The 16,730-nt window shown below is 41.7% G+C and overlaps 1 protein-coding gene across 3 annotated transcripts in view; it reads left to right on the forward strand.

The window, feature by feature from the left end:
* The window catches only part of NOS1AP (nitric oxide synthase 1 adaptor protein), a 105,744-nt gene that overhangs the window by 11,382 nt on the left and 77,632 nt on the right, over positions 1-16,730 (forward strand). For 2 of the 3 annotated variants that reach the window (XM_061584699.1, XM_061584692.1), the window contains exon 2: positions 13,751-13,813. The exons of the other annotated variant lie outside the window; for it this stretch is intronic. In XM_061584699.1, the coding sequence (XP_061440683.1) occupies positions 13,751-13,813 (63 nt within the window). The remainder of the gene's footprint in view (positions 1-13,750; positions 13,814-16,730) is intronic. 3 annotated transcript variants of the gene reach the window in all.

Raw genomic sequence — 16,730 nt, forward strand, 5'->3', positions numbered from 1 at the left:
TGAAGAGATGTTTGAATAGGCTAGTTGGTGGTAGGAGTGTATCCCTAAATCAGTGAGCAGAATACATTATTACTTAGGAAGAGGGACAGGCTGCAAATAGTCCTGCTCCTGAAATTAAAGTTTTCCTCTCACAGCTTTCATTACAGGAAGCAAAATGGCTTCGGTGCAGAAATATTAATAGTTGTTATTTAAATGTAATTATGTGCACATTTGCTGCAACCTTGCTTTTTAGTCTAGTTAATAGGTGTTGTAGTACTCAGTAGCAGGTATGGGAAACGTGGAGACCACAGGATAGATGCGGCCTGCCATTAAATTTCAGCAGGCCTGCAGCTGCAATGAGGAGAGTGGGTGGCTGGATGCTGCTGTTTCTGCGTCTAGCACCTAACCCCTTCACCAGCCATGCCCAAGGAGAGCTGCCAGTTGGGTACCTTTCAGCAGTGGCATGCAACTCTCCTCCAAAGAAGAGTCGTTGGCTGAGGTGTCTGCACAGGGAAGCATTGAGGGGGCTATCAAGTGAGGGATGAACTGAGGAGAGAGGGAGGCAGGCTAGCTCCTAATAGGGAAACAATGTTCCCCTGCCCTGTTCTGTCTACTTTTAGACCTAAAAACCTTGTACTGCTGAATCCTCTTGTCAGCTGAGGAGATTATTGTCCCAGCAGCTGGTCTTGTTTAGGGACTCTAGCCGTGTAAGATCCTGCTTCCCACTGTAAGTGAAGTGGACAGGCCTGTGGAGGGTATTAAGAATGAGTTGAGGAAACATTCCAGGTGTTTCTGAGTGCAAGCAACAGTGGTGGATATACGCAGTTAAAAGGATTGCCAGAGACAAATCTCTGTTGTGTGTGTGGAAATATTCAGGCCACATGACCTCCTGAAGTGGGTGACGGAGATGCTGAGCTGTAGTTAAAGATGGGTTGTGCAATGTGTACCTGCATTTCTCTCCAAGGTGCTTGGGAATCTCCTGTCCCTTTGGGATATGCCTCAGATTTTCTTATCTGGTAGGAAATGCTGGTATACTAGGCCATCTTCTGAATTCGCTCTTCCTGTTTCTGGATTTCTTTGAAGGCTTAGAAGTGCCAGGTCCAGCTTTTTTGCCTCTCCAGAGTGACACATGTTTGCCTTGTCATCTTGGCTGACGTATTTTGTGTTATTTCCATACCTTCATGTACAAAGCCCCTCTGACATATATGTTTCTAAATAGTGGATTTTCCAAGAACTTCTTGACTAAGCTGCCTGCATCCTTTTGATAACCTTGTGAGTGCTTTAGGGATTAACTATTTCTTCTCCTGACTTCTTTAAATTTGAAGGAGCCCAAAGTATTGGTGTTGGCAAGCAGTCTGCTCTGCTATGGGAATGTCGGCTTCCTTGTTCTGTGGTCCGTGGAGTAGCAGTATCTATGTGCTTTTACAGGTGGAAATCTGCACTAACCTCTTACTAGGAACACTCCAGATTATTGATCACTATCCATGGTCTTTTGCCACTATCAATGGGAAGCAGTAGGAATGATGAAAGCAAGGTCATAGATGCTCATCTTCCCTGAGGTGGAACATTGGGATGGATCCATCTTCGTCTCCCTGCCCCACTGCTTTCAGGGGGACAAGAAACCCTGAGAGCCTCTAATCCCTATTCAGTCCCAGTGATCTGGAAAGTACTGGGCTTCCCAAAGGATAAGGAAGGGCAGGGTCTGGAGCACTGCCTTATTTATTTATTTAATTTATATCCCACTCTTCATCTCAGTGGAGCCCAGAGTAGCAAACACATCAGCAAAACAATTTAACAACAAAAGGCATTCTTAAAACAATTTAACACATTCTAAAACACAATTACAGTTAAAAAGATTCTTTCATCCAGTGATGTCTGGGTTGCCAGGAACAGTCCCCTTCAGCCATCAAATGCCTGGGTAAAGAGAAACATTTTCAAATTCCTCCTGAAAGTCAATAGTGACAGATATAGAAACACCTCACTGTGGAAGGCATTTCACAAATGGGGAACCACCACTGAAAAGGCACTGTTACAGGTTAGTGCCAACTGGGCAGCCCCCAGTGGAGGCACCACCAATAAGCCCTTGGTCTGAGATGGTTGATAGTGGGGAAGGCGCTCTTTTAGGTACTTGGATTCCAAGCCATTTAGGGCTTTATATGCTGAACTAACACCTTGAATTGGGCCCGGAAGCTCACTGGCAGCCAGTGCTGCACTCTCAGGAATGGTGGCACATGGTCCCATCAGGCTGCCCCACTGTATTGCCAGATAATAGTAATGTTAATTATTATTTACATAATACTTTAAATTTGTAAAGTGATCCTTTTTGAAAAGCTGCAGTTATATATTCTAGGATTTTAAAACATAAGCTTAAGAAGTTAAGTTGCTTACAAATTCATTAATGCACCAATGCCTTAATTTCTGCACCATGTAAGCTGTAAACATATTCTACAGTCTTGCATATTATGCTGGCTTACAACATAGCCTCAGTACAACCCATACTTTCCTTTAGTCTTTCAGCTAGAATCTTCCTGCTCTCAGGTGTGGAAACATTGAAGCTCAGGATGTTATTGGGGCACTGTCTGCTTATCTTATCACTTAACCCATGCTTTTTCCTCATGCTTTCATTTGGTTTAGAGCAGGTGTGGTGAACCTTTAGCCTTCCAGACATTGCTAAACTACAACTCCCATCCTCCTTGGGCATTGGCCGGGCTGTCTGGGGCTGTAATTCAGTAACATCTGGAGGGCCAAAGGTGCACTTCACTGGGGAGCCCTTCACATCTCTGACCCTCTGTCTTTGGTTTAGAGAGAATGGCATACGTTAGTAGTAATAGGCTGTATGGTATTGGACACAAAGTTGGCAATGGTTGAGGGGGACACAAGGCTGGAGGTAGACAGGCAAGGGGGCATGTATGTGAAACATTATGATGTGAGAAACATGTCACTTTAAAGGAGAAGAGAAGAGCTACATTTCAGTATGCACAACTTTTCCCTCTCCCTAATGGAGACACAGAAATACACACATGCAGCAGCAGCAGCATTCTTCCATATACACAAATAACAGGCACACAACAGTAGCACATCTCACACGCCCTCTTTATGAAGGGCTGCTTGGACCAGTAATTACCATTTTGCCTTTGGGGATAAGGTCCTGTCCAAGAAGAGTCCACTTGTCAGTCAGACACGTGCTGCAGTTCCCAACTCTTCCCTTTCTTCTTTCTGACCACAGAATTCCTACCTTGCGTGTGGGGCACAGTTGCAAGTATTTGACTTTGCATTTAACATGGGGATCTTGAAACCTTCAGAAATACACATAGGACTTTCACCAAACCATTGAAGGGTAAACCTGTGCTATATCCTTGACTTTTTTGACATAATCTAAACTGGTAAATGATAATGCACCTTACTGGAATGGTGGGTTATAAATATTGTTAATGTTTAATCATAAGTAAATTGAGTTACTGAAAGTAAGCTTTGGGCGGTAAGGTCCAAGCAGTGGGATCTCTGTAATCAGCAAGCTATTAAACTACTGCAACGCAACCATTTTTGTTTAATTTTTATGAAATTTGGCCTAATTATATAATTCAGCAGGTAGACTCATCATTCTAAATTTCATGCAGACAGGACAAATCATCTTGATTTCATAATGAACAAAATTTGGGGGCTGCATAATATGGACTAATTAGGTTGACTTGCTCAAGGCCTCATAATGAGTCAATGGCAAAGGTCAGGGTGGATAAAAACCAGTGCTTTTTTTAAAAAAAATCAGATTTTTAAATTTAAATTGATTTTAAAAAAAAAAATTTAATAAAATAGTAAATTTCTCTCGCATTCCAGTCAATTTTATAACAAAAATGCTAAACATACACTTAGTCTCATAAAAATGAATTAATGGCGCTATCACACGCATACACACCTTGACTTACAAACATGGGCATTCATGTCAGTTTTTCATCTCATGAAAATGGATCTGCCCAGCCTAACTACAATGGCTTGCTTCTTGGAAGTTCTGGACTTTTAGTTCCTGTTTCTCTAGCTAAAGTTACACATGAAAACACAAAGGAGGACCTCACATCAGTAGTACATGCTCTGGTAACCTCGCGTTTGGATTACTGCAATGCGCTCTACGTAGGGCTGCCTTTGAAGACAGTTCGGAAGCTACAGCTAGTGCAAAATGCGGCTGCCAGATTGTTAACAAGGACCAAGCGGTCCGAGCACATAACACCTGTTCTGGCTCGCTTGCACTGGCTACCAATATGCTTCCGGGCCAGATTCAAAGTGTAACCTATAAAGCCTTATACGGCATGGGACCACGATACCTGTTGGAATGCCTCTCCCGATACGAACCGGCCCGTACACTACGTTCTGCTACGAAGGCCCTCCTCCGGGTTCCGACTCATAGAGAGGCCCGGAGGGTGGTGACAAGATCTAGGGTCTTCTCAGTGGTGGCCCCCGAACTGTGGAACAGTTTCTGTGAGGAGGTGCGCCTGGCGCCAACACTGATATCCTTTCGGCGCCAGGTTAAAACCTTCCTCTTTTCCAAAGCATTTTGATTTAAATTAACCTGATTTTCATATTTGTTGTATCGATTTTAGATTATTGTTATTTTATATGTTCTTATTGTATTATATTGTGTATTTTATTGTATTCTTTGTGTTCACTGCCCAGAGAGCTATTGCTAGTCGGGCGGTATATAAGTCTAATAAATAATAATAATAATAATAATAATAATAATAATAATAATAATAATAATAATAATAATAATAATAAAGGCTGGATGGGAATGGGATTGTTCTGAGCATATGCGATGGTACAGCTGGGCCACATGAGACAAAGGAAATTAGGACAGAAATAATAGCAGTTCTGTGAGCTGATGGCCTTATAGACCCCTTCCAACTCTACTATTCTATGATTCTATGAATGTAGAAAAGGACAACCGGAGGCAGAGTAGAAAGGAACAGTGGAAAGAACTGGAAAGAAAAAAGGGAAGACATGATAACAGATGACAAAGAAAAGGCAGAAGTCCTCAATTCCTACTTTGGCTCAGTCTTCTACCAAAAAAGGGTCTCTGACCCTCCCGGGAAACACGAAGTGGAAGGGGCAGGATTGGAGCTTGAGATTGATAGACAAACGGTCAAGAAATACCTAATCACTTTCAACGAGTTCAAATTGGCAGGGCCCGATAAACTGCATCCTAGACTATTGACGGAACTGGCTGAAGAACTCTCAGAACCACTGTCTCTTTGCAAAATCATGGTGAAGTGCCGGATGACTGGAGGAGAGCTAATGTTGTCCCTATCTCCAAAAAGGGCAAAAAGAAGGAACAGGGAACTACAAGACCAGTCAGCCTAACATCAATCCCTGGACAAACTCTGGAGCAGATGATAAAGCAATCAATCTGTAAGCACCTTGAGAACTATGCAGTGATTACTGGGAGCCAACATGGATTTATGAAGAACAAATCCTGCCAAACTAATCTTATCTCGTTTTTTGATTGGGTAACCTCCCTTTTAGACTCTGGGAATGCTGTGGACATAATATATCTCAACTTCAGCAAAGCTTTTGACAAAGTGCCCCATGATATTCTGATTAGCAAGCTAGCTAAATGTGGGCTGGATGGAACAACTATCAAGTGGATCCACAGTTGGCTCCAGAACCATACTCAAAGAGTGCTTATCAATTGTTCCTTCTCAAACTGGACAGAAGTAACAAGTGGGGTACCACAGGTCTCTGTCCTGGGCCCAGTGCTCTTCAACATTTTTGTTAACGACTTGGATGAGGAGGTACAGAGCATGCTTATCAGATTTGCAGATGATACAAAATTGGGGGGCATAGCTAATACCGTGGAAGACAGAAACAAAATTCAAAGGGACCTTGATAGGCTGGAGCATTGGGCTGAAAACAACAGAATGAAATTCAACAGGGATAAATGCAAAGTTCTACACATAGGAAAAAGAAACCACCTGCACAGTTATAAGATGGGGGATACTTGGCTCAGCAATATGACATGTGAGAAGGATCTTGGAATCGTTGTTGATCACAAGCTGAATATGAGCCAACAGTGTGATGTGGCTGCAAAAAAGGCAAATGCTCTATTAGGTTGCATTAACAGAAGTATAGTTTCCAAAACATGTGAAGTATTAGTTCCCCTCTATTCCACACCGGTTAGGCCTCATCTTGAGTAGTGGGTCCAGTGCTGGTCGCTGCACTTCAAGAAGGATGCAGACAAACTGGAACAGGTTCAGAGGAGGGCAACAAGGGTGATCAGGGGACTGGAAACAAAGCCCTATGAGGAGAGACTGAAAGAACTGGGCATGTGTAGCCTTAGGAAGAGAAGATTAAGGGGAGATATGATAGCACTCTTCAAGTGCTTGAAAGGTTGTCACACACAGGAAGGCTGGGATCTCTTCTCGATCGTCCCAGAGTGCAGGACACGGAATAATGGGCTCAAGTTGCAGGAAGCCAGATTTCGACTTAACATCAGAAAAAACTTCCTAAGTGTTAGAGCCATGCGACAATGGAACCAATTACCTAGAGAGGTAGTGGGCTGTCCGACACTGGAGGCATTCAAGAGGCAGCTGGACAGCCATCTGTCGGGAATGCTTTAATTTGGATTCCTGCATTGAGCAGGGGTTGGACTTGTTGGCCTTATAGGCTTCTTCCAACTCTACTATTCTATGATTATATGATAGTACAAACAGTTTCAGTTCCTGTATTCCCCCCCACTTTTGCCACAGAAGAACTGTCATGGCTTCTGGGCATAAGAGAGACCCCGTCTGGGAATATTTTGAAGAAATTCCTTTCCTGGGCGAAAAAGCAGGACTTGAAAAAACAGGAGAAGCTGTATTTCTTTTTCAGTCTATGAATAAAAATAACAGTGGGAGTGGGGAAGATGAAATGTAGTTGTAGATATTTTAAGGACAAAGCATGTTTGGTACTGTGATTACTTGTCTGTTAAGAGTTAATAAAATTTGGAAATTAAAAACAAGAGTTTAAGGACAGCCAGCAGCTGGCACCTCAGAAGACTGCTGCAATTTCAATGTTAAAACATTTATGTAACTTTTATGTAACATTTAAGATTTAGTTTAATAGAATACAAGTGCTATCGTGTTTGTGATTTAGTTCTTACCATTCGTAACACACAGCTGCTGCATCTGCAGCTTGACATTGGCAATAGTATGTACTATTTCCTAAATTAATAGAACTCAGGTTATCTAAACAATTACACAAAGTCTACTCTGCTTGTAAAGTGCTATATTGAGTTGTAAATTAACATGTTTTAGTAATCAGATTTGCATCATCGTTTAAGAAATATGTAAGGACTATAAGTGACAAACTTAATTTAAAACAAGGATTTCTCTTGGTGATTTAAATCACCATGATTTAAATCAATCCACCTATCACACTTGAAGCTATATTTTTCAGATCCATGCCCAACTCATCAATTTCCATTAGGCCCAAAGTAAAAAAAAATCTGTAGTTTGATATTGGCAAACAAATCATACCCTTAACACCATCCATGCATGAGGTAATGTTTCAAAGTACTGTACAGTGGCTATTCTGCAACAGCGGTGGCTAACCTCTGGCCCACCAGATGGTGTTGGGCTACACCTCACATCATCCCTGATTATTGGCAATGCTGTAGAGGGCTGATGGGAGTTGGAATCCAACATCTGAAGGGCCACATGCTAGCCACCCCTGCTGCATCACTACTATGCTTCATAAAAACTCTTCTTCTGGGAGGACGGGCAACACTTCTTTGGCAGGAGAGGATGGCTTTGTGTGTATATCTGGCTCAGTGCTGACTCTAAAATATTCTTGCAATTATGCTTATTTATTTTGTAATTAGATTGGAGTGTTACAAAACACATTGTATTTTCTCATGGAAATTTGGCTACTTCTTGATCAGTGTTTGTTTGCTCCATTCCTGTGGCATCAAGATTTCGGTAAACCAGAGTTGGCTCTGATTGATAGGAAATAAGAATAGTAAACTCCCACAACAACCCTTCTATGTAAACATTTCTGTTTCTCTTCTGCGTTCAGTCCTCCTACAAGGATCAAGAACTGAGGTAGCAGTGTCCTGAGGGAGGAAGTACGCATGCTTACAAACTTTCATTAAAAGGTGTTTGTATAGCATCATACTAGTCTTTTGTTCCTCCACTACAGTCTTCCATAACTTCTTTATGTGATTGTTGCTGTTCTTAAAGACAAAGCATGAGGTTGAGGCTGGAGAAGCATTTGTGGTTGTTCTGGTTTTCAGTGGATTTGTCTGTTTTCTGAAACCAAGGGCACACAACGTTAGTCAAATTCCATCCCATTTCAAAACCTGGGAAATTGGAGATCCAGTGCGTTTTACCTTGAAGTCAGCTTTACACAGACTTCGAAACTGATTGGCCATCATACCTGTTGCCATTGCGAGGTGTGTCCAATGGAAATGCTTTGCTGTCGGCTCAGGCAGAGACAGTGATTGGCTGAGTGCTTTGGTTTGGATGGTCCTAAACGGTATGACATCAGCAGTGGAGAAAGGAGATGTGTGTCCTGCCCGAACCCACTGAAGTCAGACACGAATGCAGAGGTGTGCTTTTCTTTTGTAGTTTAATAGAATGTTTTCAGTTCAGAACGCTTCATGAATCAGCTTACAGGTTACACAGGATTCAGTATCATTACTAGGAATAACAAGGCACAACTACACTGCACTTAGATGTCGCAGCAACTGGACACACCTCCTTACCGACCTTAAGTAAGGATGGGCAGGCACCCTACTTGTGTGGGCTGAGTGTCACTGTGGAGAGTGTGTGCGCAGATGAGTGCCTCTCCTCAGAGGGATAGTGAAGCTTGTTGAGATTGCTGGCACCACAGCTTACATGTCTGAGGTGAGGGTGGCTAGACCCCCTCCGCAGCATCCCCCTCAGGAGGGGCTCAGCAGTGGCAGCAGGGGGAGCGAGGAAGGGGGAGAGGTAACGTCCTGATTGGGCAGTACCTCTGGTAGTAACTGGAGCTGTAGGGGTGGAGCTATCACTGTCAGAAATGCGGGAGCCTTCAAGGTCACCCATGTCCGGAGGCGTATCACTGTCGCCTTCCCATTGGTCCAAGTCTGTCTGTTCTTCCTCCTCATCTCTCCATTACCAGCCCACGGAACTCATGACAGTGTGTCCAACATTGGGCAAATATGTTTCAAACTGCAGTCAGACAAAATGACCTCACTGCTTTTGGAATGACCAGTGTGCACATAGCCTGAGTTGTGGAAGTTCCTGTATATTAAGGTTAGGGTCCAACTATCATTTATGGGGTCCAGTACAAACATGTCACTTCTCTCCCTCCCTCTCCCCAGGCTCACACACATACTACAATCCCATAGTACAGTCTCGTGAGGCATGAAAGAAAAGATTTTATTTTAAGTATGAAATTACATTTTCTACATTTCTGAATTTACACATGGCTCACATCATGGCTTTTTTACCATGCTCCCAAACACATTTTTTGCTATTTTTGTTTTACATAGCATCCAATCTACAAAGATTGCTGACTATTTTGTAACCTCTTAATTGGTCTTCATAAACCTATTATCCTGTTGATATTTTGATCTTTTTTTATTCTGATGGTCCAACATGGTTGCAAAGGTTTTACAAGTAGACTAATTCACTTTAAAGCGTTATTTTTGTGGAGGGGGTTCACTGCAAAATCATCATTTATCTCTCCAAAATCCTGGTTTCTTGCATGTTTACACTTGACAGACAAAAAAGCAAGGTGGTTTAACCCTTCATCCCCATAGGAGATCACCTGCAGTTTTTAATGAGTGCTAGCTTGTTGAAACTCCTTTTCAGCTTCTGTCACAGTCATTTGCAGTGTGCAAAAAATTCATAGGGCTTTGCACGCTTCACTGAAAAACTACTTGCTAGTTGTTGTAAATCTCATTTAATAGGTCAAGGGGGTGGGGATTTCATAATGTTTTCCAAAACTGACTTCAAGGTTTTTGATTATTTGTCATACTTTCTTGAGGAACATTTTCAAGAAAATCTCTGGGATATTTGTGAAGTAGACATTTAAAAGCATCCCTTGATTTGTATTTCTAACCAAATATGGCACTATGTGGCATGTGTTATGTAGATGAACTAGATCTGTAGATCAGCAGCATTGGCTTCCATTTTCCCTAGTCAATGTCCCTGATTGTTATGTGCCTGCAAGTCGATTACGACTTATGACGCCCCTATGAATCAGTGACCTCCAAGAGCATTTGTAATGAACCACCCTGTTCATATCTAGTAAGTTCAGATCTGGAGGTCCCTCTCCAAGCTACACCTCCTGCTCCTCAACCCTCCTTTGCACCCTTCTTTAGTAATTTTGCCTGTCTGGAATGTCTCCTTCAACTGGATGGATGGAGGATAGAATGTCTGAGTCTGAGTAGAAACCAGCTTACTATAAAAAGGTAAAACTTAATTTGTTGCTCTGCTCCCTTTTGCCTCTGGCCCCTCCCACCACTGCCATATGGCCCTCAGAAGGTTGCCCAGAAGGAAATGTGGCCCTCTAAAAAGTTTCCTCACCCCTGTTCCAAAGCAGACCATCCCTGTTTAGGCCTTGGTGAACACTGGAGGTTGGCGAGAAGAGATTGGCTGGGATGGACAGTCCAGGGAATCTAGTTTGATGGGGCAAAGGAGGTGGAAATATGATAGGTGATAGGCGACACCTCTTCCACTGTGTGGCTCCTTGCCTATTTCAAGATGTTTAGGACTGGTGGTGAGCAATGCCTTCCTGTCTGTTGCTCTGCTATTTAGTGCAAGATTGGAGTTGATCATTCAGTATTTGCATTCGGTACTGTATTTGAAAAGCATTCCCGTTTTTAAATTACAGGGATACAGAATTAAATTTTAGGAACTTGAAAGGGGAGTTCTGCCCAGGAAGGTTTTGAAATAATCTTCCATGAGGAAATATTCCAGAAAGGAGAAATTACTTGGGTAGTTTAAGTATAAATGATTACAAATGACTGGGAACTTTGTGCAATTTGGGGGTAGGGTGGGATGAAAGACAGAGGAAAAGATTCCCCCAACTATTGGGCCCTAAATCTGTAAGCACCTTGAAAACCATGCAGTGATTACTAGAAGTCAACATGGATTTATCAAGAACAAATCCTTTCAGGCTAATCTTATCTCATTTTTTTATCTGGTAACCTCCCTGGTAGATTGTGGGGATGCTATGGACATAATATAGCTCGACTTCCGTAAAGCTTTTAATAACGTTCACCATGGTATTCTCATTAGCGAGCTAGTTAAATGTGGGTCTTACTGGTTTCAGGAACCTGCAAGGCCGCAGCTCCCCATTGCAGTGGACCGTGAGAACTTTTCATAAGAACATAAGAACATAAGAAGAGCCTGCTGGATCAGGCCAGTGGCCCATCTAGTCCAGCATCCTGTTCTCACAGTGGCCAACCAGGTGCCTGGGGGAAGCCAGTCTCGTGTCAAGGGCAAGGTGCTCCGATTTTAGCCCCTGCCTGCCTCCTTCTACTGGTTGGGGAGAGGTAACATTGGGGTGTCACTGACTTTCCTTTTTCATCTCTGCTCTTTCTACTTCCGTCTGTTTCTAAGTTTGGCTGCCATGCTGCTACAAGCAGCACATACTTCTCTAATTCCCCTCTTATACCAAGTAGGGATGACTCTCAGTGATCCAGTTTCTCCCTGTTTGGTAGATGGGTCTTCCCACCTCACAATGTGCCACCTGTAACTGGTAACTGAGCTGTTGGTCCTATTTGAATGTTGTTTGCTTAACCAATCTTCTTTATTGTACTGCAACAATCTGCATATTAATTGCCATTAATTGCCATTTCTTTGATTTTTAAGATCTGGCCTGTTGTCTGCATATCCATTTCCTAATATACTAGTACATAATGTAATTCTGACTCTGAGCTGAAGATCTCGTTACATGTGATATGCCAGCTGAGTACATGGTTATATGTACATGTTTGCATGTGGCTGAGAACACATGGTAACAAGCTGATCTGCAATGCCAGCTCAGCACTGGATCACTTTTCTGGTCTTGTTAAAAGGTATTCCAAGTGGATCATGTCTCCCTCAGATCTCCAAGCACAGAAAGGTTGGCCTCCATCTTTCATGTTTCAATGGATATTTGTTACTGATATTTATTTATTTATTATTTCATAGAACAAGGAGGTAAGGAAAGTACTGCAGGGCTCAGTCCTGGGTCCGATGCTCTTCAATATTTTCATTAATGTCTTGGATGAGGAGGTGCAGGGTACGCTTATCAAATTTGCAGATGATACAAAATTGGGAGGGATGGCTAATACCCTGGAAGACAGAAACAAAATTCAAAGTGATCTTGATCGGCTGGTACATTGGACTTAAAACAACAGAATGAAATTTAACAGGAATAAGTGTAAAGTTCTGAACCTAGGAAAAAGAAACCAAGTGCACAGTTATAAGGTGGGGAGTATTTAGCTCAGCAATACTATATACGAGAAGGATATTGGGATTGTTGTTGATCACAAGTTGAATATGAGTCAACATTGCAATGTGGCTTCAAGAAAGGCAAATGCTATTTTAAGCTGCATTAACAGATGCACAGTTTCCAAATCAATTGAAGTACTAGTTCCCTTCTATTCGGCCCTGGTTAGGCCCTATCTTGAGGACTGTGTCCGGTTCTGGATATCACACTTCAAGAAGGATGCAGGCAAACTGGAATGGGCTCAGAGGAGGGCAGTGAGGTGATCAGGGGACTGAAAGAACTGGGCGTGTTTAGCCTGGAGAAGAGAAGACTGAGGGGAGATATGATAGCACTCTTCAAGTACTCGAAAGGCTGTCACATAGAAGAGGGCCAGGATCTCCTCTCAATCGTCCCAGAGTGCAGGGCACAGAATAATGGGTTCAAGTTATAGGAAGCCAGATTTCGGCTGAACATCAGGAAAAACTTCCTAACTATTAGAGCAGTACAACAATGGAACCAATTACTAGGGAGGTGGTGAGCTCTCCAACACTGGAGGCATTCCAGAGGCAGCTGGACAAGCACCTATTGGGCATGCTTTAATTTGGATTCCTGCATTGAGCAGGGGTTGGACTCGATGGCCTTATAGACCTCTACTATTCTATGATACGTTAGCACTTCTAACTTTTAAAAATCTTTTGAAGACCTTAATATACAAGATTTCCCACAACTGTTTGTGTTTCGGCTCAGGGCTTGCACCTGCTTACTGCTTTGTGGTGACAGAGAGAAACCAAGGCTGCTCTTTGGGGAAGTCGGGGGGTGTTTCAACTTTTCAACTTCTTGACTGAGAGCTTTCTGTACCACTTCACTCCATTTCTGCTCCCAGCACATTCACACACCCAATTTAGTATATTTAGTATTTAGTATATTGTTTTGTTTTGTGTAAAGGAGTGGGAGGTTCCAAGAGCCTAAGCAGGTGGTTGTGTAACTCAGCAATGTGCATATCCCCTTGCGCATGTGTAAAACAGTGATCAGTTAAGATTCTCTTCAGTTATTAAAGTGACCAATGTCTTTCTGTATCACTCTTTGCTGACCATGCATCGCCTGCTTATGTGTGTAAGAAAAAGGTCGTGGGGGGAATGGATGGTTTTGTATAGCATAACACATAGTATAGATGTTGTAGTTTCTTAAGTCCTGTAGAGAGGGTGTGTAGAAAGACACACTTTTGGAGAGCTGGATTGATGCATCTGGTGAACCAAATGGTCCCTTGAGCCTCACTGTCAGTTGGTTAGCTGCTGTTCCTGTGCTCTTCCAATTGTACATACCACTGTTTCTTTTCTTGCAGTTTTCCTCCGTCGTGTGCAGCTGCTCCACATTTTGTTTCCATCACAACTGCTTTTGTGATTCAGTAAGCATAAGATGGGAAATGGCTTCCTCAGTGTTACAGGATCATCTGACTTCTGTTCATTAATTTTTGACTAACTTCAGTGGTGTTAAAGATACAAATATTGGTATATGGAAGAACAGGCAGATTTTTAATCTGAGAAATGCAGGATAAGAACAAGACAGGAAACATGCTTGTTGGGAATGTTAATTTACCCCATGTTCATTCTGAATTTTTCTCATTCAGCAGCTGTTTGCTATGATTTTTGTTGTTTATACAGTATCAACAAAGAAGGGAGGCATTTGCCATTTATTTATTTATTTAATATGTATTTCACACACAGAGTTATACATTTTTATAACTGAGCAAATGCATTGAATGGATGAATATTATCCTGAAATGTATTGTTCCAGATGTAATAAATAAAGGCCATTATTCTGTTTACTTGGTCTTTTGTAATGCATTAATCTAGTCATAATTATGTCCCAGATTTTTTCAAACCATTCTGAAATTAATGGAGCTGTGCTTTTCTTTCAAGCCTTGTTGTTGTTGTTATGTGCCTTCAAGTCAATTATGACTTATGGCGACCCTATGAATCAGCGACCTCCAATAGCATGTGTTATAAACTACCCTGTTCAGATCTTGTAAGTTCAGGCCTGTGGCTTCCTTTGTGGAATCAATCCATCTCTTGTTTGGTCTTCCTCTTTTTCTACTCCCTCCTGTTTTTCCCAGCATTATTGTCATTTCTAGTGGGGAAAGATCTAAGATGGCGAGCTAGAAGGACGCTTAGTCTGGAGCTCCGCACTTTATCTCTCAAGGACCCTTATTTTAAGACCAAGCACCTATATTTTCCTACTGCTGAAGAGTCCTATGACAACTCTATATTTACTTGAGGCGACTACTGACCTTGGAAGATTGTTTTCTTTATGATAGCGCCTTGTTGATATCTGCTTTCCTTGTTTCGGCCTGGCGTCATTCAGAGTTGCACCAAACTGCTTTCGAAGAATGGCTTTATCTATCACAGTGTTTCTTTGTTTCCTTCTACACTGACCAGCTTGTCTCAGTATTCCATGCCTGTTAAAGAGACCCTCATTAAGTAAGTAAGCTATTGTCATTACCACGAACTATGAATTATGAACTATAAATTAGCTACAAATAGTAGATGTATACCTTACCGAGGTTAGCTGCATTTGCAGCGTAAAGGCATAGTGAACTGGAATTTAAAGAGACAGATACTTGGCAATTGAGCAATATGGTCTTTACAAGAAAAAACTATAAGGAGATGGGAATTGAGCCTCTATGTGAGCCCAACATAGATTGTATTCGAACTAGACAGGCGAAAATAACCCATTTTTACTCTTCTAAGGATCCTCTTGGTGAAGATGTAAACGTAAAAGAACTGGCTATTAAAAGTCCACGACAAGAGAATTCAGTGATGGATTGGTCAATTAATAAATTGCCAGAATACCATTGTGATAGTGGAAGCCAGTCTACTATAAATCTGGCCCAAGAACTAGCCTGGGTGGAGAATAATTTACGATTAGGAACAACAACTACCTTCCAGGAGGATAATCAATCTGCTCAAAATAAACCTCTCCAAACACAATCCTCTGAAGCCCCCGAACTCAGGGATAAAATGAGTAAAGATATGACTAACATCAGCCAGACAAAATTGGACATGGAATTGGAAAAGGGATCAACAGATGTGAATATAGATAATGCAGAGCAAGATGAGGTATGGCCTTATTGGATGGTGATGATCTTAAACCGAATTTTATTTTTTTTAGCAGAATCCAATCAACTTTTAACTATCTTAGCCAAAGCTGTCATAAATCTGGATTCAAATCAAGTGGTAAAGTCAGTAGGCCCTCCTTTAACTTTGGTTACTGATCAAAATGTGCAGCCAAAGCGGGTTTCTGTAAGGGCAAATAAGCAATATAAAGCTAAGACACGGAGGTCTAGATCTTACACTACTAATGCGATTAAGAAGTCTAAGAACATCAAAAATTTAAAAAGACATGGTAACTGTAAAATGAATTTTAAAAACCTTTTTAAATTACTTGAGGCTTCACAGACTCAGGATAAGAAGATGGTACAAAAAAAGGCCTCTTATGAAGAGCAAAAGCAGACGGCCGAGGATAAACCCATACAAGATCTCTTGGAGATTTCTCCCCACCGACCACAAACTAAGATCATAATGCAGAATCAGGCTTTGGATCAACAACATCCTTGGACAATACTACCCATAGAAACTAAATCATCTTTGAGATGGAAGAGAAATATGCAGTGGTCAATAGTTTTAAACCGCCTTAAGTTGGCGGTAGCTAATTATCCAAAACCGATAAGATATGCTTCTCAAGAAGATCGTAAAATACATTTTCAACAGGTGATAGATGCCATTATTCCGGGTATTGTTAATCTGGATGATATAATGCATATAGAATACCTATTTTACAATTATATTAATGCTCGTGCCATAATATCCTTTATAGATATAGAGAAAGCTAAACTATTGTTTGCATATAAAGACCTACTTTCAACTCATGGCCTTCTAATAACAAGAGTCTTCGAGAATTTAGCTTCCCCGGACTTCCGGGAAGGGTGACTTCGCTTGTGCCTGCTTTTGGGACGGGCTCCCGCCTCAAAAGAAGCTTATTCAGATATAAATCAGTCAGAACATTTTTTTTTTTGACTGATGAAATTTCTCCCGGGCAGGGAGAAACGTAGAGATCAACCTCAAAAGCCTGTTTTTGTTGGGAGGACTGGATTTCATTAATTTATGAGATAAGGTCCAGCCAACAATGCCGGACGGACTTCCTAACAAGCTCTATCTGCTTAAGCGATACGTTTATCTTTTCTTTAAAGAGAGAACGGACTAACAGGCAAGCACCCTTCTTTCTATTATTTTTTTTACTTGGTTTAAATTGTTGCAGCAAAAGGA

This window comes from Rhineura floridana, chromosome 1 (assembly GCF_030035675.1).
Source record: "Rhineura floridana isolate rRhiFlo1 chromosome 1, rRhiFlo1.hap2, whole genome shotgun sequence".
In the NCBI taxonomy this organism is placed as follows: domain Eukaryota; kingdom Metazoa; phylum Chordata; class Lepidosauria; order Squamata; family Rhineuridae; genus Rhineura; species Rhineura floridana.